General features: G+C 39.6%; 1 protein-coding gene across 3 annotated transcripts in view; it reads right to left on the bottom strand.

Moving 5' to 3' along the window:
- Positions 1–24,134, bottom strand: part of Tnks2 (tankyrase 2) — a 56,991-nt gene that overhangs the window by 6,363 nt on the left and 26,494 nt on the right. For 2 of the 3 annotated variants that reach the window (XM_021151390.1, XM_029472446.1), the window contains 12 exons: positions 21,190–21,361; positions 19,599–19,678; positions 15,737–15,882; positions 14,929–15,094; positions 13,480–13,699; positions 12,116–12,225; positions 11,182–11,370; positions 8,078–8,330; positions 7,073–7,155; positions 5,839–5,959; positions 3,064–3,161; positions 1,346–1,420 (listed from right to left, as the gene is read on the bottom strand). In XM_021151390.1, the coding sequence (XP_021007049.1) occupies positions 1,346–1,420; positions 3,064–3,161; positions 5,839–5,959; positions 7,073–7,155; positions 8,078–8,330; positions 11,182–11,370; positions 12,116–12,225; positions 13,480–13,699; positions 14,929–15,094; positions 15,737–15,882; positions 19,599–19,678; positions 21,190–21,361 (1,713 nt within the window). The remainder of the gene's footprint in view (positions 1–1,345; positions 1,421–3,063; positions 3,162–5,838; positions 5,960–7,072; positions 7,156–8,077; positions 8,331–11,181; positions 11,371–12,115; positions 12,226–13,479; positions 13,700–14,928; positions 15,095–15,736; positions 15,883–19,598; positions 19,679–21,189; positions 21,362–24,134) is intronic. The other variant, XM_029472447.1, reaches the window with a different exon arrangement.

Below are 24,134 nucleotides of genomic sequence, written 5' to 3'. Positions count from 1 at the left end.
TATCATGGTGGTGAAAAGAAATTAAAAAAAAAAAAAAAAAAAAAAAAAAAAAAAGAAAGTTGCATGAAATACTTCAATTTTAGAATTACCTAAAACGGGAAGTTAAATAAAAGTTACCACTAAGTCATTACAGAAATACCTCAGCCATGCTAAATTTTGTAGAAGCATGAGACAGAGCAAAGCACCCTGCTCTCCTGACTATCTAGCTCAAACACCATAAACACAATTTGAAATAACCACCCACCACACATCCTTCTTTCCTATTACTCTTTCCCTCCCAGTCCCCATTTTTGTCAGGAGAAAACTTAAAGATGAAAGTGGGTCTCATTTGGAGCATCACTATGGTCAAAATGGACATTTCTAGTGCTGAGTGCTGCAGCCCCCTGGTGGTCCCTAACAGGACACCTGAGTGTTTTGGTTTTAGTATTGGCTCAAACAAATAACCCCACAAAATGACTCAAAATATGGATAACAGATGTAATCAAGAACCATAGCTGGTATGAACCAATCTTTATGTCTAAAATGTAACAAAAATAAAGCTATTCTAGTGCGTACACACACACACACACACACACTAAATATCGTGCCAAAATGGATTCTTTTCATATTGAACATAGAAATTTTGAAATCAGTCTCTCGATTTCACGCTAAAGTGACTCCCCCTTGCCTGAACAACCTGATGGTAGCAGATAACAACCACACCACACTAAGTAAGCTTTAGTGTTCATTAACTTAAAGAGTACATCTACTTCACGGTATACTGATATTGTTCAATAATTTTTATTTTTATTTTTTCCGAGATGAGAATTTCTCTGTGTAGCCCTGGCTGTGCCTGAACCCAGAAATCTGCCATCCTCTGCCTCCTCATTGTTGTGATTAAAAGGCGTGAGCTAACATGTCTAACCTAAAAATAGATGAAGTTTTTAAAAAAGTGGGCATGGTGGCTCATGACTTTGATCTTATCCCCAGGACTAGGAAGGTTGAGGCAAGAGACTCAAATTCTACACTAGCTAGCCCATGTAGACAGTGTTGCTCAACAAATGAACAGAGGTATGTATGTATGTATTTTTTTTTTTATTTTTTGTTGAGACAGGGTTTCTCTGTGTAGCCCTGGCTGTCCTGTAACTCACTTTGCAGACCAGGCTGGCCTAAGACTCAGAAATCCGCCTGCCTCTGCCTCCTGAGTCAATATAAATTGGAGGATAGTCTCCCCCTCCACAGTCCCTGAAGCCATGTCAGAAAGCTACTGTGCTAGATATCACTATGTTCTTATCAACCTTACTGAAGACTTTGGGCTGAGGAAATGACAGACTTGGTTTGGCCCCTGCTTCCGGTCACTCGTTACCTTGAGAATGTTGTATCTGTTGAAGACGCCACCTGCGTGACCCCCATCTCTGTGCTCCCGCACAGTACTCTGCATCTGATGGAAAGTAATTTAACATTCATGTTATTGTCTTTTCTGACTCATGTTTTGCTTTACATTTATTTGATGCTATTTCTGAGAATTCAACATAGGTTTTACTATTTTTCCTGAAAGGACATAATCCTATAACCTCTGTGAGATAGGGTTCTTCTGTGTAGCCCTGGCTGTCCTGAAACATGCTCTGCAGACCAGGCTGACCCTGAACTCAAGAGATCCACCCACCTGCCTCTGCCTCTTGAATATCGGGGTTACCATGAGTATATCTAGAGATATTTATAGTTTATAGTTGATAACGTGTTTATAGCTGAAAAAGTTACATGAAAGAGAATGTAAAATATAAAAGCAAACCAAGGCCCATTGGACTTGCAAATTTTATATGCCCCAGTACAGGGGAACGCCAGGGCCAAAAAGGGGGAGTGGGAGGGTGGGTATGGGGGACTTTTGGGATAGCATTGGAAATGTAAATGAGGAAAATACCTAATTTAAAAAAAAAAAGCAAACCAATGATTCCATTGTGCTAATATTAGCCTAATAAAATATAACATGTATTTTCTTAGGATTATGAATTTAAGAAATAAATCTCAGTCAATTTGGTATCTGTGCTTAATTCATACAGATAAGGCATGTGTACATCAAAGTATAAAGTGTGAAGTGTGTACAGCTGGGTGTAATGGTGTATAACCTTTAATAAAAACCACTGAGAAGTCAGAGGCAGGTAGATCTCTGAGTTCTAGGGCAACATAGTCTATACAGTGAGTTCCAGGACAGGCAGGGCAACATAGTGAGACCTTGTTTCAATAAAATCACAAGGGCTGCCCGGCAGTGGTGGCACATGCCTACTTTAATTCCAGCCCTTGGGAGGCAAAGGCAGGCAGATTTCTGAGTTTGAGGTCAGTCTGGTCTACAGAGTGAGTTCCAGGACAGTCAGGGTTATACAGAGAAACCATGTCTCAAAAAACCAAAACAGGGGGCTGGAGAGATGGCTCAGCGGTTAAGAGCACTGACTGCTCTTCCCAAGGTCCTGAGTTCAATTCCCAGCAACTACATGGTGGCTCACAACCATCCGTAATGAGATCTGGCGCCCTCTTCTGGAGTGTCTGAAGGCAGCTACAGTGTACTTACATATAATAAATAAATAAATCTTAAAAAAAAAAAAACCAAAAAACCAAAAAAACCAAAAACAAACAACAAGAGGTTGGGCGGGGGGGTGAGGCGATGGGGGCTGTGGATAGGAAGGTACTCTTCAAAGATTTCAGTGGATTAAAGAATTCTTTGGGAAGAAAGTCAGAATAAAATTTCCCATATAAATGGTTGAATCCTGTCAGATTCCTCATGCTACAGTTGCCTTCAGAGGGAGTGAACACTAGCATATTTTCAAATGACAGCAACCTTCTTTCTAACAGAATTCTAATTCAATATGAACTGAAATAGCACCTAAGTAAATAAGGTTAACTGAGAGCTGCATTACAAATATTTACAAATTATCATGGTGGTGAAAAGAAATTAAAAAAAAAACAAAAACAAAACCAAAAACAAAATTCATGTCCAAATATATCCGCAAAATTCTAGGACACAGCAATTGAGTCAACAATATGGTGGCCAGATCTACCTATGCATTTATTTAAGTGTGAGGAACATACCTCTTCTTCCACAGACTGAAATTCTTTATCATCAGGAGACAGATCTATGAGAATTGTTCCACTGCCAGAGTTGTTTAGAGTTAAATATGGATTAAGACCTATGAAATGAAATTTACAAGTAAAAAACCTGCAATAAGTCAGCTCCCCCAAGTCTTCACTTCTTAATGACTTAGATTTACAGGAATGCAGACGCACGCGCAGACAGTTCAGGCACACACATCACCCAACTTTCCTCAGACTCTAACAGATTCTACAACTGTCAGAACTTATTAACATGGGCTTCACCTGGACTGCACGAGTTTTCTCAATCAATGCCCTTTCTCTATCAGGATCAAACCTATGATATTCAGCCTACTAGTGTGTGTGCATGTGTGTGTGCCTGTGTACACTGTGTGTGCATGTGTGTGTGCATCCCTGTGTATACTGTGTGTGCATGTGTGTTTGTGTGCCTGTGTACACAAAAGCCAGAGGGTTATCATCAGACCCCTCAGAGCTGAGTTAGAGGCACTCATCCAGCTTTTATTGTTCTATGGGTTCTGATAGCTGAACTCTGGTTCTCAGAGCTGTGCAACAAGCACTCATAAACACTAAGCCATTTGCAACTCTCCCCTCTGCACACTAACTTTTTTAAGATCCTTTAAAAATTTTTATTTTTTACGAGTATAGTATAGCTGTCCTCAGACACGTCAGAACAGAGCATCAGATCCAATTACTTATGGTGAGCCACATGTGGTTGCTGGGAATTGAACTTAAGATTTAGGAAGAGCAATCAGTGCTCTTAACCATTGAGCCATTTCTCCACCTAGAGACTCCTTTTATTTTACGTATGCACCATGTGAATCCCTTCAGAGGCCAGAAAAGGACACCCTGAAACTGGAATTACAGAGTTGTAAACAGCCATGTGGGTACTGGGTCCTGAACCAAGTTGTAGTTGTTCCAGAGCATCTGACGCCCTCTTCTGGCTTCCTCTGGTATTGACTGCAGGTGGTGCTCACATATACACATAACATATTAAGTCTGAATCCATTCCTGGCCAGTATATATCTCTCCCATGCCCTGAAAACTCTCTTCATTTTATAAATAGAATTTTTTTAAATTCCAGTTGCGTACCTCCTATTTTAAGATATTAAAAAAATTATTCCTCTTTTGATTGGCAAACCAAGTGACAGGTTCCATCCCAGGCCTTCCTAAGACGGACAGCACTGTCGTACTTTGTCCTTCCTTTCCTCTTTCCTGCTTCCAAACAGTCTCCCTTTCTGTTTTATTTTTCCTCCTTATTTTCCTCTTTTGAAGACAGATTTCTCTGTGTAGTCCTGGCTGTCCCAGAACTCACTCTGTTGAACTCAGGAGATGCCTCTGCCTCCAGTGCTGGGATTGAAGGCGTGCACTACGCTGCCCAGCTCCCTTTCTGATTTTATGAAACACATCTTCTACTATCCTCTCTTGTCCCTCTCACTTCCCATTATCCCTTTTCTACTTCTATGCCACACATGCACAGATTTAAATCTGTGTGCCACATGAGAAAACAAATGGTATTTAACTGAGTCTGGCTTATTTTTATGTAATATAATAACCTTCAGTGTGATCTAGTTTTCTGTCAAAATTTCATTTACTACAGCTGACTGGAATTCCACTGTTTGTTTGTATGTATGCATGTATGTACACATTTTGTCTATTCACCTGTTGATGGACATATAAGCTGGCTCCACTTCCTAGTTCTTTCAGATTGTGTAGCTATAAATATGGGCTTGCAGCTCTCTCTGTTGTGTCTAGGTTTGGGTTCCATTAACTATACACCCAGTGATGGTCATGCTGAATCGTAACAGTATTTAATTTTACTGATGTGCATAGTGGCTACATTACTTTATGTCTCTGAGTGCTCTATCAGCATTACAGTAAATCACCATTTCTGTTTAATAATAAAGGTAAAATATGATTTTTGACTCCTAAAGTAATACACAATTTTTACTGAACTCTGGTACACATAAGTGCTAGCATCTGCTGAGTGAATGTAATTTGCATTTTCCTTTAGTGAAAACACATTATTCCTTTTTAGGACTCTCACCCATGCTGTTGTAATTTAGCTATGGAAAACATTACTTTATCATTTAATCATTCCTAGCATGTGAATGAGAGACACCTATGCTCCAAATCGTTTAAAATCAGAACACTTTAGACCTAGGTTAACTTCTACTTATAACTTCCTATTTTCCAAGAGCTAAAATAATCCTAAAATTTCTGCATGAGACGAGAAACTTTACTTTGGGTCATATAATTTACATTAGTAGTGTCAGGAGTCGGGCAGTGGTGGCGCACGCCTTTAGTCCCAGCACTTGGGAGGCAGAAGCAGGTGGATTTCTGAGTTTGAGGCCAGCCTGGTCCACATAGAGAGTTCCAGGACAGCCAGGGCTACACAGAGAATCCCTGTCTCAAAAAACCAAATAAATAAATAAATAAATATTAAAAAAAAATAGCAGTGTCAGGAAGTTTTAAGTATTAGGAAGGCCTCATTATGTTCAAACCCCTATTAGTACCCCTCCTATTAAAAAAACTTCTCCCTGGGCGTGGTGGCGCACGTCTTTAATCCCAGCACTTGGGAGGCAGAGGCAGGTGGATTTCTGAGTTCCAGGTATGGTCTACAGAATGAGTTCCAGGCCAGCCAGGGCTATACAAAGAAACCCTGTCTTGAAAAACCAAAAACCAAAACAAAACAAAACAAAACTCCTCACAGACTTTGTATAAATAAACTGTCAACCAGTTATTAACATGAAGTACCTTGCTGTCCAGAGATCAGCCTTTCAACCCCTTTAATCAGCTTGTGTCGATGTCCATAGGCATTGATTCCAATCTCTTTCAGCTCCTTGTGGCCCATCTCAACTAGGACATCTAAGGTAATCTTAGAAAAGAAAATCAAATATTCAGAATGCTTGCTCACTTGGTAGACATTCATACATTGATAGTCTCAAGTCTCAAAGTATTCATGTTTATTTCACATTATTTTCTTTTAAGATATATTTTATTACATGAAAGTTTGTCTGTCTGTGCATGCATTATCCTTCAGTCAAAAAAGGGCATCCCACCCCGCCCCCCATGGCATTGCAGAAGGCAGTTGTCACCCATCATATGGGTGCTGCGAATCAAACCCTGTGCTACCTCACTAGCCCCATTTCATATGATTTTAGCCTTTATAGGAAACAAGTCATTTATTGAACTCAAAAAGTTGTAACAACTAAGTTGAATCACAAATGTTCCATCAGACTCATCTTCCCGTCGCTCCACACCCACCCTTTACCCAGCGTCTTGCACAGTCCCTCCAGGACCTCGGCATCACTGTTCAAACTCTTACCCCAATCAATTCAGCTTCATGAAATTGAAATAATTAATCCTGTTTCATTTATACAACATCAACAATGGCAATAATGTAAATACTGTGGGGGCTAGTGAGACAGCAAGAGCGCTGCTCTGTCACAGTGGATTGGGGTTTGGTTTCCAGTACCCACATGCTGGCTCTCAACCATTCCTAACTCTAGTTCAAAGGGATCTAACATCCTTTTCTGACCTCCTCAGGCCCCAGGCATGCATGTGGTATACATTCACGCAGGCAAAACACTCTGGGGCTATCCAGAAAAGCTCAAATACATGGCTGACACATTCTCATTCCTGTCCATAGTAGGTAGTAAAGGGCTGAGTCAGGAACCATGTTTTTAAGGAGGATGCTCTATTTCTACATACTGGTCAATTTTTAGATAATGAGCTAAGTGAAACTCCAAGGTCAGGCCATATGAGGAAGTGACTGGTTTCCAGTCTCAACTCTCAGAGCTGTAGTAGACAGAACACTACTACACGGTACACATAGCATCCAGGAGGCCCAGGGTTCAGTGCCCACCACTAAACATAACAGACACCCTACAAACAATTTCCCAATAGCTTAGAAGGCTTAATTAATTTTAAGCATTTTCTAGCTCTTTCTATTAAACACTAAACCAAACAAAAGAATTCACCTACTCACCTGTTCTCGCTCAAATATATCCATCAAGTGCTCAAGTCCAAGGTTCCTTACGAACTGAGTTATACTAAAATCGATTCCTGAATCTGGGAGGAATAAAATATTACATCAGAATATTGTACAACACCACTGTGAATACAAAAGATCTGCAATGCTACAGCACAGCAAAGATACTAACAGCCATTTATGTAATACTAAAAACTCGCAAGAATCCTACAAACTGAAGCCCCGGCTAGCCTGGAACTCAATGCCTGCCATGCTGGCCTCAAATTAAGAAACCCACTGTACACGCGTGTGCTATCATGCTCAGCTTAAACAGTTAACCAACCATGGGCTTTCTCAAGTTTAAATATTTTTTGTTTTGTTTTCATTTAAAAATTTAGTTTTAGCCTCATCTTTAAAAATAAGTCTTTCAAGATCAAGTCTTTCAAATTTATGAAAAAAAGTTTTACGATATTGCATAGAGTACAAAGAATGTGACAGATAAAGGCTGGCATCTAAAGAATGGGTCAGGACTGGAAGACAGCTCAGTGGGTAAGGCACTTGCTGGGCAAGCCTGGCAACCTGAGTTCAATCTCTGGGAAAGACAGAGTGAATTCCAGGACAGTCAGTGAGACACATAGAAACCCTGTCTCAAAACAAACAAACAAACAAACAAACAAAAATCAAATGAAGAACCTGTGACACAGAGTTGTCCTCTCATCTCCCCATACATGACACAGCACAAGCTTGGACACATGCACGTGTGTACACATAATAGCATATAAACAAACAAACAAACAAATAAATAAATGTCAGCTAGCACCACATTCATTAGTTTTTGATTTGAAAGGCGATTCTGTAGGAATCCCACTTACATTATTAAGAAAATAGAAGGTAAAGATTCCCAGGCTATTTTAACTTATTTCATATAAAGAGTTGTATTTAAGATTAAAGGACAATTTCCTACCACTCTAAATGACAAACATGGCGCTACAATGTGAGATAGTTATTTATAAAAACCCTCACCCTCTTTTCTTTCCAAACCAGTAGCACCTTCTGTTGTACTTGAACTAACTACTGAGGACAGTTCCGAGAAACTCCCAGATAAGTTGTCGAGACTGCTGGCTGCAGAGAGGCTGGATGGACTGGATGGACCTGAAGACAGAGCATCTGCAGTGGCTCCAGGGCTCCTCACACCACTGAGCACTTGAGGTTTGTAGCACGTAGGCAGAGCAGAGGGGGGCATGGCTGCTGTCAAGAGTGCGCTGACATCATCTGCCTAGGATACAGTACAAGGAGATGAAATCTGTCACATGGTTTACAATTCTTCTATGCAATAAAAAGAGGATAAAACCTAGCAAATTCACACCAGATCTACTACCATTCAACCCTGAGAAATACCAGGAAACCTTAAAAGTGCAACAACAGGCTGATATCCAGCTCGCAAATTATCACTAAATAGAGAACACATTTCAGAACACCCTTTCCAGATCACGTCATTAAACAAAAGAAACTGCCAAATGTTGCCAAGTACGAGGAACAACATGCCAATTCTGACATCACAACTGAAAGGCACTGAAATTAATTACAGAACTACTAATCTAAAAAGTAAGAGCTTTCACAACCCTACTATAATTAACTCTGACATTAGCAACTCAATCGACACAGAACGATTAGCCAACAGACCCATTTGTATTTTTTAGAAAACAGTGATTCATTACACAAAATGGAGAAAACCCTGTTTTTTGGTAAAAGATAATTTTAATCAAACTGACAGGATGAAAAACTCTCTAAATTCAGTATTATACCCACTTTACTAATGACATGCAATTATTTACAATACTCAAATAAGAAACTAAGTAATGGGCTGGAGAGATGCCTTAGTGGAAAGGCAGCTACCACTGCCCGATGGCCTGAGTTTAAGCCCTGGCACCCACAAGGTGTAAAGAGAAAAGACCCCCACAGTTTCCCTATGACTTCTATAGGCATATAGAACACATTCCAGCCTTCTTTTAAAAAAAAAAAAAAAAGTTAAAAAAGCTAAGTAATCAGTAACAGGGACGTTTCTGTGTTATTCATTTAGTGTCCGCCCCTTATCTTTCTCTTCCCCCACATCTTTCCTGTGCATCTTTTAACCCCTTACAATTTGTGAATAGTATTTGCTGACCTATAAATCGTCAGTTTTAAAAAGACCATTTATTGGGTACATTTTGATATGTGAAGCTATTTAAAGGCCTTAGATATTATTACAATACTTACTTCTCTAATTAACCAGGTATATTTTATCCCTTATAGATATTGCTACTAGACTTTAGAGGTTGGAGCAGCAGGTTACACATATTCCACTCTAAAGCTCATGCATGCTTTCACTCTCTCAAAACCACCTTTAAAATTTTATTCTGTGGGCATATGCACGATTTGTATGTGTGTATGAGTGTGCAAATATGTGCACGTGGAGGTTAAAGGAGGCTTAGGTGTCGATCCTCACTTCTGAGGTCTCCTGAGATGATCTCGTCATCACTGTGATACCAGGCTAGTTGGCCTCTGGGTTTCCAGAGGATGCCTCTCTTTGCCTCCTTTCTCCCACATATGCTCATCCTAAACATCAGAACTTACAAGGGTTTTAGGAATTAATCCACCTCAGGTTCCCAGGCTGTGCAGCAAGTGCTTTACTAAGTGGTCTACCTCTTTAGGCCCTGTGCATGGTGTCTACAGCTTTTTATCTTCCTTGCCACTCATTCTATTATTGGATGAATCAATGTTTCAGAGGAATAAATTCTGTATGCTTACTTCTAAACCAGCTTGGAACCAAAGAGGTATTTCCAAGAAACCCTCATGCAAATACGGTATGGTTAGTCTGCCTGGAAACATCATTTTAAATCTGAATGCAGACAAACTAAATCAGTTTCATTATTCCAACTGGTTGGAATAATCTCTCTCCACAGAACACACTATCTTTTCCAACTGAAAATGTTTCTGGCAGGGTGTGGCAGCACATGACTGTAATCTCAGCATACTCAGGAGGTAGGCAAGAGAGGCATGCAAAGGGCTGAAGATGGCTCAGTAGTTAAGAATAAATACTTTTCTTCCAGAGGACTCAGATTAGGTTTCCAGGAAGCACATCAGCTGATTTATAACCTCCTGTAAATGTAACTCCAGCTACAGAGGATCTAATACTATCTGGCCTCTGCTGGCACCAGCATGCAAGTGGTGCACATAAACACACACACACACACACACACACACACACACACACACACACACACACACAGAAATCTTAGGGAAAAAAAATGGGTATGAGACTCCAGGCCAGCCTTATAAACAAGTTCCAGGCCAGACAGGACTTCATAAGATCTTGTCTCACAGATTCATAGATCCAGGGAGGACAGAACTTTGCTTCCTTTCACTTTACTGCTCTGGTTAATGACCTCAGTGGCAGAGGTGAGAAAGCACCCCTGTTCCAGTGATTGACACAGATTTGGGACCTACAAAGGAGGCTCTTTTATAAGCAGCCATGGAAAAAGAATGAAAGACCTACAGTTTATTTTACAAACCTTAAAAAAATTTTAAGCATTAATTTTATTTGTGTGCATGTGTGTGAATAGGTGCACGTGTGCCAAGATGCACATGTAGAGGTCAGAAGACAACTTGTGGGAGGCAGGTCTCTCTCCTATCAGGTGGGTCCAGGAATTAAACTCAGGCCTGTTAGGCTTAGCAGCAAGCACCTTTACCAGCTGAGCCATCTAGCAGGCCCTCAGACAGCTTTTAGAGGGTAAGCAGCAACAATGGGAAGAAGTAGCAAGGAAGGATAGAATCTCTGCTAGTACCAGGCTTTGCTACATTGAAGGCAATGCACTTAACTGGGGAAGTTGGTAAGACCTTCAGTCTAGAATATCATGCACTGTAACAGCATTTACAGAGGACCGGGGCTTGTTGTTTCCCAACTACTGTTCGTTTTCCCATATCCAAAGAACTTACTTACTATACAATAACTAATAACTCTATTATCTACATATCACAATACCAAACAATTCCTAAATTTAAATTTGGGCTAAAACCATATTCACTATGCAGACATTTTATATATGTCAATGTGAACTTTCTGATTTTTCAAAGAGCCCATCACTTACTGAAACTAAATCTAAAGGTGTTTGTCCTTCTTGATTTTTAAGAGTAGGATCAGCTCCATGGGCCAACAATAAAGCACAAAGCTGTGTCCGTCCCTTTTGGGCTGCTTCATGTAACGGTGTGAAAGCCCATTTGTCCGTGGCATTGACACACGCATTGTACTTTATCAGTAAAGCTGCTACGTCTACATGCTGTAAAAGAAAATATTCCTGTTACAGGTGGAAATATTTTATGGAACTTTACTTCTTAAGAAACTGGTTCTGAGCTGGGCGTGTACTCAGGAGGCAGAGACAGGCAGATCTCTGAGTTGGAGGCCAGCCTCGGATACACAGTGAGTTCCAGGACAGCCACAGCTATGCAGAGAGGCCCTGTCTCAATCAAACGAAGCCTGGCTCTGTATCTACGCTCTTATTTTCACATATATTCTGGAAATGAAAAAGAAAGCCATTTTTTCTCAGCAGCACTGAAACTTATGGATACTTGCTTCAAAATTACAGCTCAGTATTCCAGTCTACAACTTCATGATTTCTAACTACTTCTTGTAGTATAACTGGAGAACATCAATCTACAAACTAGCAGCTTTCCTTACCCAAACTAGAACACTGACAATGGCCAGTGCTGATCAGAATCCTCAGAGGTGCTGGAAATCAGTAACAAAATTATTTGAATCTCTAAAGATTCCTGGAAACCTATGGATTTTCTGACAAACACACACACACACACACACACACACACACACACACACACACCCCCCCAATATTTCATCAAGTAAGAGACAGGTGCCAAGGACAAAAATATACTGCCATGTCACACAAAATGCTTATACAGATTAAGAATTAAAATGTCTATGTTGTATAACGTCTTATTTAATTCTTTGTGAAACAAGAAGCCACACCCAATTCCACGAGCCCTGGGTGACATCCACTTAGAACTTACGCCATATGATGCTGCGTTATGTAAAGGAATGAGTCCTCCTTTGTCCTGGGCATTCACATCAGCTCCATGTTGCAATAAATACTCAGCAACTTCCAAATTATTATAACCAGCTAATGCAGGGGGAAAAAAGTAACATCACTCTCACTTATAAATGTAGACAAATCACAGATCACCCACATAGCTAAATATTTCTAAGTAGCTGTTAGTAAATTTTATGTAAATCTCAAGTTACCAGTGTTTTACCTTCTGGGAAAAAAATCTTCCACTGGACTAAATGTTAGGAGCTTCTTTTGTTATCAGCTACTGGTTGTGGAGACCTACCGAATTACAGAAAGATGTCTATCTTTCCATTTAAATTTTCCCTAGTAAAGGCCTTGTCTTCAAGGCTGTTACATATAACATGCTAAACTCAAGTGTATGATCCAAGGGTCAAAAATCACAGGCACCCAATCATCTATGTGCAAACAGGAAGCATGCTTTCTCAGGAGTTGTAGAGACAAGCTTCACTCGGCCTGAGGACAGAGCTTAGGAAATCAAGCAATCTCCCCTCTCTCCCTCTCCCCCCACCCCCTCCCCAGGTCAGTAGAGTAATCTTAGCATTGCTAAAACCAAAGAATAAGCTTACTGCTCTGAAGTATGACACAATCTAGTCACCTCTGCAAACTCTCTTATGGCAAACTATCTCTAGCCACATAATCATAGAAAGCAAGTTTTTAATTTCTCTAATATGAAAATGATAATGGTTTTAAAAGCTTTATCATGCTAATTTTAGTGCACATGTCAACCCTTTGAAGGATTTAAAGCATTAAAATTGTTCCAAGGTATAGTATTTGTGTGTATATATGGGTGAGTCACGGAAGTGAAATGTAAATAGTGTCTTCCCTACTGCTCTTCACTTTTGTTTGTTTTTGAGACACATCTTCTCTGTGCAGTTCTAGTAAATTTGAAAGATGCTGGGATCAAAGGCATGCGACACCCATCACTCCCATCAACTGTTTTTACTGAAATAATCAGTACTACAGGAAGTGAGTCCAGGTAATGGCTTAATGCATGAACACACATACTAGGACAGAATGATAGCTCTGACAGATAATTTAACTTGCATCTTTCAAATTTACTTAGAGAAAATATTTTAAACAACAATAAAAATAAATTATAGGCCTGCTAAAATGCCTCAGCAGGTAAATGTACCTGCTGCTAAGCCAGACAACTTGAATTTGATTCCTGGAACCCACATGATGCAAAGAACAGACGCTAGCAAGCTGTTTTCTGACTCCAGACCCCATACCACCACCCACCAAAAAATAAATAAAATAAAAATAATCTTAGAGGTTATCATCTCAAATCTTGTTTCCCTTATTTACCTGCCAAATGCAAAGGTGTAGAATGCCGACCTTGGGTATCACGGCAATTTACATTATCAGGTGAAGACAATTTCTTCACTCTGGCTAAACAACCCTTCTTGGCAGCATCCAGCAAAGCTGCATCACCTCTAAGTAGATCCTGAATATCTGTATCTCCATCTTTAACAAGATCCAGAGGAGTATTACCATCTCTGTTTTTCTTTGTAGGGTCGGCACCATGCTAGGTATGAGAAAAAAGGGGAAGGAGGGAATGGCAGGGAGTGCTTAGTGTTTTGTCATTGAGAAAATAAGGAGAGCAAAGATTGCTATTGTTATTAATGCTTAAATACCATAGGCACCTGCAACACATTAGTAAGTATGTATTGAGAACTAAAGCTACAGTCAAAGTTTTCAGCTATATAATTTTAAATTTAATCATTATTATTTTAGACAGTCTCACATATCCCAGATTGGTCTAAAATTTGCTCTACGGTTGAAGATGACCCTCACCCACTGACTGGCTCTACCTCCTACACAAAGGGTTCTGTGGTGCTGGGAATACATCCCAGGGCCTTGTGCATGCTAGACAGGCACTCTCTCAACTCAGTTACATCTGAAGCCCCCCATTATAATTTTATGAGACCACTGACAAATATGTTCATTGTTGATTGAATTACCATACAATGCATGTTTGCAATTTTCCTTTTTTAAAATACAGCGTCTTGGGGGCTGGAGGGATGGCTCAGTGATTAAAAGCACTGACTGCTTTTCCAGAGGTCTTGAGTTTGGTTCCCAGCAACCACATGGTGGCTACAACCATTGTAATGGGGATCCGATGCCCTCTTCTTGTGTGTCTGGAGACAGCTGACAGTGTACTCACATGTATGAAATAAATAAATCTTAAAACAAACAAAACAAACAAAAATCCAGGGTCTTAACTGTGCAGCCTTGGCTAGACTCTTATAAACTAACTCACTCTGTGGACCAGGCAGGACTTGAACTCACAGAGACCACTTACCTCTCCTTCCAAATGCTGGGTTTTAGGGTGTGCACCACCACATGTAGCTGCATTTTTCTTTCTACAAATATTTTATTATGAATCTGTGTTGTAATATTCTACAGCGAAGTATCTGTATCTGTTAGACCAGCACCATCACTTTTATAGAAGATTAAACAAATCTGGCTTATAAACCACATAATGAATCAAGTAACTTGAGGTTAGATTACTAAACAGGAAGTTGGACAGCAACTATGACATCATAGGTGGCTATATAATAAATCCTATGCTGATACATGTAGATTAAAATATAAAAATGTTCATGACATTTTCCTTTGAAATCTAGTTTTAGTATTAGAAAACGGCTTTTTCTACTTTCCTTGGTTTAAGACTCATATTACTGTTATCTGAAAGATTATCTGAGTACTTTAGGCAACTGCACTGTAAGTAAAAAAGTAAGTACTTAGGCATACCTGGAGTAGAAGTTTGCATATTTCATATTTTCCTTTTGCTGCAGCTTCATGTAAAGGTGTGAACTTCCACAAGTCAGCGACGTTGACTACTGCTCCATGCTTGACAAGAAGTTCTGCAACTTCATAGTGTCCGTAAGAACACGCATTGTGCAAAGGTACAAGACCTCTGAGAAGTTAAACAAGTGGCTGAATCTCAGTAAGTATACTAACCAAACACATTTATTTCTTAAACTGCCCATACTCTACAACTTAAGTCTATGTATGGAAAGCAGAAGACTGTTTATTTTAGGGGGAGGGGGGTTTCAATATGTCTTAAATACAGAGACTATGATAAACATTCACATATAGACAACATCTAGCACTGTGTATTTTAAACAAAAGTAATTTCAAAATAAACAAAAAATTTAGCATAACCTCAATGAACACTGAAAACTTTATCAGTATGAAAATCACAAAAATGAATTTTCCTTGGCAATTATAAAATAACAAGACGATTTTAACAAGTTAATTTTAACGTAAATTCAAGCATTCTGCATGTTTTTTGTTTTTTAAAAGAAAGGGTCTCCCTCATACTGAGCTGAGTGTCTCAAACTCCCCAGTGCCCTAGTGCTTGGGGTTTAGGTGTGCACCACCACGCTGAGCGTCAACTATTAACGGAATTTATAAGCTATCACTGAACCAACTTTAGGAAGTAAATTATATGTTAAAAAACAGAAGTAGTTTATAATTTATCACAGAAGTCTTCTTGTATTTCCCTGACATGGTCCTATAAAGGTGTGGTGGAAGCATGGCAGGATTTCGTTCTCACCCTTTGTCTTTAGCATGCACATCAGCGCCATGTTGCAGCAGATATTCTACCACAGACACTCTGTTGTACCCAGCTGCAAAATGGAGTGGGGTTGACTGGCGTCCTTCAATGTCTCTGCAGTTGACACTCTGAACAGTACAGAGTTTCTGTAGGATTGAACACAGCACACGCATTCATTTCTCATGTTTTGTCTTAACACAATTTAACAGAAATTTCAAATGCTTGCCTATTTTCTTATTAAATAAGTATTTAAGAAACTATTCTTATTTTAGTGTTTCATTTACTGAGATTTCTTCTGGTCTTCTCATCTATATTTTCTACTTTTTTGAAAGGTAGTAAACTTTACTATTTACACACCGATACCCTTCCTTCAAGTACTAAGTGTAACTTCCATTTGGTGATAAACGTAGTAGTAGTAGTAGCAGCAGCAAACTAGATCTCAGCAGCAGAGAGGGGAAAAATTCAGAGTCCAATACCCCTATCTATAAGTCAGAATCTGCATTCTAAGCCATGTGTAATAGTATATACCTGTTATTCCAGCATTGGAAGATGAAGGCAGGAGGGTTATGAGTTCAAAGCCAGCCTGGACTCCTTAATACTTCCCAACAAATAAAACCCCATAGCAAAGTACATTTTAGTAAGATCTATCTATAAGCATATTACAAGTCTGAGATGCAACACTGTAGATCAGGGGGGCTCAATATTTATGTATACTGGTCTAATCTCCAAATTTTGTTAAGTCAGTGTCTGGGGTTGCTAATTTGTAAGGGACCACATTTAGGTAAATGACTCATGCTTTACTATATATAATGAATGAAGAAAATGTTTCTGGTTATATGTGATCTCGAAGAACTAAGGAAATAGTCACTAAAATTATTTTGCTGTGTTCTTTGGTTCAAATGAGTAAGTTTAGCTTAATCAAAATTAATACCCCAAATATTCTTGAAGATTATGCAAAGAATTTGGGAGAATAATATAGTTAACAGACTACAATGCTTACAGTCAAAAGAATATCAACATAAAAAAACAAAACCAGGTCAGATGAGTAAGCCCCATTAATAGGTTTATCCCAAAGGGAGCTACTGAACTGCAAAGCCCTTCTGAGCTTATGGAACACATCTGCTAGACTTGATGAATGAGGTTCCAGTCCCAAAGCAATGTTTCAGTGGGTCTGAGACCCAATCTAGAAATAAGTATTTCCACTGTGAACCAGCTGTTGGCACATGTAGTTAGTTACCAAAGATCATTTTAATATCCTTTGCTTTATTTGTCCAGTTACTACAGTCAGGTTGCATGAGTTAAAATCACCCAGGAGACAAAGCTTTGGCATGCCTCTGAGGTACCATCTAGATGATGTTCATCAAGGTAATTAGAGCCACTTATAACTGCGGATCATACCATTCTATGGGCTAGAGTCCTAGCCTGAATAAAAAGAGAAAATGAGCTAAAGATCTACATTCTTTGGTCTCTGCTTCCGGACTGCAGATGCGATGTGAAAAGCTATCAAGCCCCTGCTGTCATGCTGAACTGTATCCCACACTGTGAGCTGGAATAAACCCTCCTTTCTCAGGTTGTGTCTGTGAGGTATCCACAAAATACGGTAACCTCATGAATCAATAGAATGGAATGGGTTTCTTCCTTAATAAATGGCATCATTTTTTTGTTTCCTGAGTCCAATTTGTATTTTAAATTTATGTCTTCTTCTAGGCTCCTTCTCAGAGATTTTAATACTTAAAAAAAAAAAAAAAAACAAACCCTAAAGTAAAACCAAAACCACCATAAAAAAAACAACAAAGGGGAAACAAAGCTGATGGCAAACTAAGATCTCCCACTCAGCATCCCAGTGCTGCAATCATAGGCCAGGTCACCACTTATGTTAATGCTTAGTCTTATGTTGTTAAATACGTTAGGTTCTGTAAGTAAATGAACATTTAAAATTCTCCTTACTCTCATACACATAAAATCATCTAGTTTAAAATCAATGTCTTTCCCTTAATAAGATACAAACCACTTGACTCATGAGCAAATCAAAAGCCTTGTTGCATGTGGTATCTGTATTATTTGCACTGGGCACAGTAGAGAGAAGATCATGTGTACTCTTAAAAAAATCAATCCAGGGCTGGCAAGATGGCTGAGTTGGTAGAGGTGTGAGCCTGGACCTGGGGACTGGGCGGTCACTGGACCCTCCCAGCACTGAACCCATTTAAAGCATCAGTCAACAACCACTCAAGAGCTCTGCAGTCACGACCAACATTTTTAAGTCTTTTTTGTCGGTGCTGAGAAAGGGTCTCACTGTGTAAAGCTGACAGACCCAGAGTGCTGGGACTAAAGGCTTATCTAGCTTGTATATCTTTAAAAATAGAAATGTATAGAAAAATCTACTAAGTAGAAATTTGATAAAATTATTTCAAACAGCCATTCTACCACACATTAGGCAACATAAAACTTAGTACATACAAGCGCTCTCTCAAATTAATTGTAGTCTAGTTTTGAAAAGTCTTTAAAGGGGTAGGTGAGATGGCTCAGCGGCTAAGAGCACTGGCTGCTCTTTAGAAGGTCCTGAGTTCAAATCCCAGCAACCACATGGTGGCTCACAACCACCCTTAATGGAATCTGGCGCCCTCTTCTGGTGCATCTGAAGACAGCTACAGCGTACTTATAATAAATAAATAAATAAATAAATAAAGACTTAAAAAAAAAAAGAGAGAGAGAGAAGTCTTTAAGGAGAAAAAAAAAAAAAAAGGCTTTCTCCCCGGCTAATTTTAAAAACTGAAACAACATTTAATGCAGCATTAAAGAATTATTAAGTTCATGAAATAGATGAGTCAATTTCTTACTTTAATTTTAGTCCTGTTCTTTCAAACATCAGGCTTTGGGTTATTTCCCTAGGCAGGCACTTCTGTACAGACCATGAACACACAGTACAGGCAGTAAGACATCAATGTGTGTGTGTGGCACAAGTCAAAACAATGTCTAAGGAAGGGTGACTCTGAGGGGACCACTGCTGGGATGGGACAGACAAGAAACTGGGTGCTCTGTAGGAGAAAAGAACTTTCCAGCCCAGCTGGGTAAGACAGCATGTTCGAGTAACACCAACACTGCTCACAGTACAAGCAACGGCTCCACAGGTGGACGGACGGACGGAGTAATGAAATGAGTGAACCAGAAGGAGCCTGTGCACACAAGGGCACTTGGTTCCTTTTGTGTGTCATACTTAAATAGTACTAGAGAGCAACATGACACACTTTCTTCTTTCTCCTGGTACTGCTTTTAGACAGGGTGTTCGGGTGTTCCTAGGTAGCTCAGGCTCTCTTTTTAACTGTTAAACCTTCTGTCTCAGCCTCCCTAGTATCTGGAAAATAGGTGTACACTATTATGCCGAGTACATATTTCTCCTTAAAATGTTTTTATTTAAAAAAGGTTATTTTGCGTGTGTGAATGTTCTGTCTGTATGTCTGCTCCACACGTGTGCCCGGTGCCCTCGGAGGTCAGAAGAGGGTGTTGCATCCTAGAATCACCATGTGGGTGCTAGGGACTGAACAAAAGGCTTCTGCAAGAGCTGCAAATGCTTCTAAATGCTCAACAGTCTCTCCAGCTCCTCATTATCCTGTTACAGGGACAGTGAGCTGGTGAAGACAACTGCATCTGATACTACATGAAGAACATTAAACGTGTGAATGTGATTGTCCTCTAACATGTAGCTAATGTCCCCCCACTGCTATTTCTTATTTCCTACTGCAAAGGAATTGGTATTTTTATCTTTTAATAAAGCTCTTTCCTGTAACAACATAGATTTATTAAACAATGCCAAAAACAAACAAAAAACTAAAGATTATGAGAAAATTGATTGTTTGTATCTTACTTTTACAGTTTCAACGTCACCAGCCTTTGCAGCTTCCAGCAACTGTCTGTCTGCCTCTGAGTGACCTAGTGAGGCGCCCTCTGAAGAGAGAAGAGTGGTTAATTGCTACCTGGAAGGAGACCAAGCTTCAAGGGTCATCTTTTACAAACCCAGGTTTTGAGTTTGCTAGCTTATGTAGTATTGCCACAGTGAAAAACCACTAACTACGACTACCAAAACTTTTGAGAATATAGACTGAGCAAAAGATATACATGTGCTAACTATAAAATGTCATTTAAGACATATAAAGAAACACAACCAAAGTGTTAAACAAGCCATGTGCAAGCACTGGTAGAAATCTAAACATGGTTTGCCATTAACTTGTTTTCTGAACTGGCACAAATCACTTTTAATTTCCTGACCCTCAGATTTTTTTTCAAATTTAAAGAGTGAAGTTGGGCTAGCAAGTAGCTAGTCATTATCAGTTTAAAATTCTGTCTAATTACTCAGTTAAAAATTCTGAAAGAGTATGTACAACAAAGGAAGCCCCAGGTAAAGACTGAATTATAAAAATTAAACCTTGAAAGAACTGAAAGAATACAGAGGTAAATATTTACATCTTAAGATAAACATTTAGAGTAGTGTATCAAAGGAAGAACCAATGGCAAAACTCCTGTAAAAAAAAAAATAAAATAAAGCCGGGTGTGGTGGCTAATGGCTTTAATCCCAGCACTTGGGAGGCAGAGGCAGGCGGATTTCTGAGTTCGAGGCCAACCTGGTCTACAAAGTGAGTTCCAGGACAGCCAGGGCTATATAGAGAAACCCTGTCTCGAAAATAAATTAAAAAAATAAATAAATAAATAAAAATAAGTAAATAAAGCCAAGGACAAAATGCAAAGACTTAACACTGTAACATGGCGTCAGAAGAAGCATACACACCCAAGACCTAAAATCCAGCAGGCCCAGTGTTTAGGGGAAGTCACCAGGTTGCTGTAGTAAAAAAAACCTATCTTTTAATGTTTTCCTTGCTCTAAAAAACAGCAATGACCACATTTTCCTTGCCTAAGAGCTTCTAAGACACCCCCACCTGACTTTGGTGTGGTGGGTGTGTACTAAATATCCGAGGGAGCACTAAGCTTATGACCCTTCAATCTCAGTCTCTCCAATGCTGGGATTAACAGTTTCTCAATGCTCAGCTTCTTAAACTTGAAGGGGTGGTGGGGGGGGGGGGCAAAGAAAGAAGGGATGGAAAAGAAAAGAAAAAGAGACAAGACAGGGTCTTCGTAACCCTGTTTGTACTGGAACTCAAGAGTTGTACCTGCCTCTGTGACCCAAGTACTAGAGTTAAAGTTGTGTACCACCATGCCTGGCAAATCAGCTCTATAAACTTTAAAACATGTGTGTATTTACACAGAGAAACTGGGCAGAGTATGCTACTGAACAGAAGTCATAATTATCATTTAATGACATTTAAGTATCAATATACTGAGCTAAGAATAAGTTAAGATAGCTAACATTTCTGTTTATTACCAACTCTTACACAGCACACCTGCCATGTGAAGAATCTCAAAGGTTAATCTTTGCCCCAGAATGTCACGGAAGCTCTTACTACCTTGGAGCAGCTGCTGCACATTTTCATTTCCCATTTGCAAGGCGGTGAAACCCTGAAGGGATATGATGTTTGGATCACAGCCATAGCTCAGGAGCAGGCGACAGGTCTGCAGGTGACCACAGTGTGCAGCTCTGTGTAACGACGTCTGTCCAAGACCATCCAAAGCATTCACCTTAACAAGACAGAAGGAAAGCACAGAAATCAGCATGGTGGTCATCACCTGAAGCCATCTAGTCGGTTACTCAACACTCGCTACTAAAAGTCTCACTTAAAAAAGAAACAAAAACCAACAACTGTCTAGTGCCAAAGTAGGCATTTTTTCTTCTTCTTAGAACTAGAGTACACATTCACCAATCCATGAAGACTGGGATCAGAATGAAGATAAGATCCCTCTTACAATATGGGTTGTCAAGTATAGTAACTTTATATATATATGTAAGTTTAAGTTAGGTGACCACAGTGTGCAGCTGTGTAAAGACATCTATCCAAGCATTAAAGAGTTTATAATTTCACCCTGTTTAGAACTAGTCATTAAATGAAAAAGCTGCATCCATGAAAATTTATGGGTCTTTGAGGTACATAATTTTTATGACTGACTCCAAGATAAACAACAGCCAGGGACAAACATGTTCAGGGCCGAGTTAGTGTTGAAATACTCACTCTTTCTTACTTATCTTCTACACCATGTATCAGGTAGAATATGTATTACGTGAATAGCAAGCTGTATACACACAACAGAGTATCTGCCAGCAATACCCAGGCACTGTTGTCATGTGATCCATCTCCCAAATCACTAACCTTACAGAGCACATCTGTGACGGATAAGCCTCAAAACAGCTGTGACTGTTAGGGGTACAGCCTGTCTAAGATGAAGCACTGCTGTGCACTGCACTTAGGATCTTACCCATCGGGACATTCTGCCATTCAGCTATCCACCGCTCACTTCTGCCTTAGCCTGTCCTTTAATAGGTTTGGATGCACCAATGTACACATTTGTTATAATATACAATGAAGACTTACACATTTCACCCCCTATAAATTTTATATTTAAAGAAAAACCATATAAACAGCCAACTCTAGTGATGTATATACACAGAGTATTTAATATGTGCACAGCATTCTGAAAATGTGTCAAGAAATAAGGCATGTTGGTAGATATGTAATATGACATAGCTGGTGACAGTATCCACATAACTACTAAATTCTTTCAATTTGGCTGTATCTTTGAAACTCTTCACATTAAGATTACCTCTAAGAGCATCTTATTTCCACTTTGCCTCCTTACCATGAAAATAATTCTTCAGTAATTAGCCAATCCTATGTTCACCAGTGTCATGTCATCAGAGACTAAGTGAAGACGGATATAGCAAGCTCTCAATGAGCACAAACGACAATGTGAGAGTCTATGATAACAGAACTGAAAACCCACTTAAAACGCTAGGGGCAACATTTACTCACATTCCAAATCATAGTTTTGAAAAATATCTCCTGAGAGCTTTGAGTAATATCCATAAGGGTGAATAATGTTGCTAGTTTGCCTGAGACTTTCTCAGTCTTCACACTATCATATGGGTTGTTCTCTTGTTACAACTGTCTCACTAAGTCTAACAACTCAGGTTCAAGGTGTGTCTATACACTTTTCAGAAGTAATGTGCCATATGTAAGACAAAAACAGCCGACAGGAAGGCACAGAGCAGACAAATGAGGATGCCAAGCAGTCAAGCAGAAATGAACTTTATTTTATTCAGTAACTTACAGTAGGAAAAAAAAAAAATCACAGTTATACATTATCAATAACTTCTCGAAATCAGAGATTAGGACAATAAAAGTAACAGAAAAAGAAACTGAAAATTCTAAGTGACTCCTTGAGTGGGTAGAAATCCAAGGAAGGGGGGCTGGAGAGATGGCTCAGTGGTTAAGACCACCGACTGCTCTTCTAGAAGTCCTGAGTTCAATTCCCAGCAACCACATGGTGGCTCACAGCCATCTGTAATAGGATCTGACGCCCTCTTCTGCTGTGTCTGAAGACAGTGACAGTGTACTCATATACATAAAAATACATAAATCTTTAAGAGAGAGAGAGCGAGAGAGAGAGAGAGAGAGCGAGAGAGAGAGAAAAAGAGACCCAAGGAAGGACAAGAAAACTGACCTGCAGAACCCAGTGAGGAAAAGGTCTCAGGGCCGACCACTGAAGGCCTCTGTTCTCTTTCTCCCCACTTACAGCAGCTCCATCTCTGTACTATACTAAATTTCCATTAAATTTTTTCTTTGAGCAAGGCAAGTCTTTGGATTAAAAACTGGAAACTATTGTCATTTCTGCCATGTACTCCTATTAAGTGCACGCGCTTAATAGTGTATATATGTATGTATGTATGTATGTATGTATGTATGTGTGTGTGTGTGTGAGAGAGAGAGAGAGAGAGAGAGAGAGAAAGTGCGAGTCTATGTGTGGACAGAGCACGGGTAAGTCAGGACATCTTTGGGACTGAGCTCTCACCCTCTATCTACCGTCCTGACACAGGATCTTCGTGTTGTTTCTGCACCTCTGCTAGGTGGCTGGGGATCTGGCCAATTTCCAGTATGTCTCCCATGTATCAGGAGGAACACTGAAACTACAGATGCATGCCACCACATCTGGCTTTTCATATGGGTTCCAGGTGATTTAATCAGGTAGTTAGGCTTGAACAGCAAGTATTTTGCACACTAGTCCATTTCTCTGGACTCATTACTAATTATATTTTAAAGTTACTGAGTAACAAATGACTTACAACCTTAATGGAAGTGTTATTCAAAGGGTAAAGTGCTCTGTATACAAATGCCAATTAAAAAATGTTAATTTAGCCCGGCATGGTGGCGCATGCCTTTAATCCCAGCACTCGGGAGGCAGAGGCAGGCGGATTTCTGAGTTAGAGGCCAGCCTGGTCTACAAAGTGAGTTCCAGGACA

The sequence above is a fragment of the Mus caroli genome, chromosome 19 (genome assembly GCF_900094665.2).
Source record: "Mus caroli chromosome 19, CAROLI_EIJ_v1.1, whole genome shotgun sequence".
In the NCBI taxonomy this organism is placed as follows: domain Eukaryota; kingdom Metazoa; phylum Chordata; class Mammalia; order Rodentia; family Muridae; genus Mus; species Mus caroli.
Note: the sequence above shows the minus strand (reverse complement) of the source record. Positions and strands in the feature narration are given on the sequence as shown.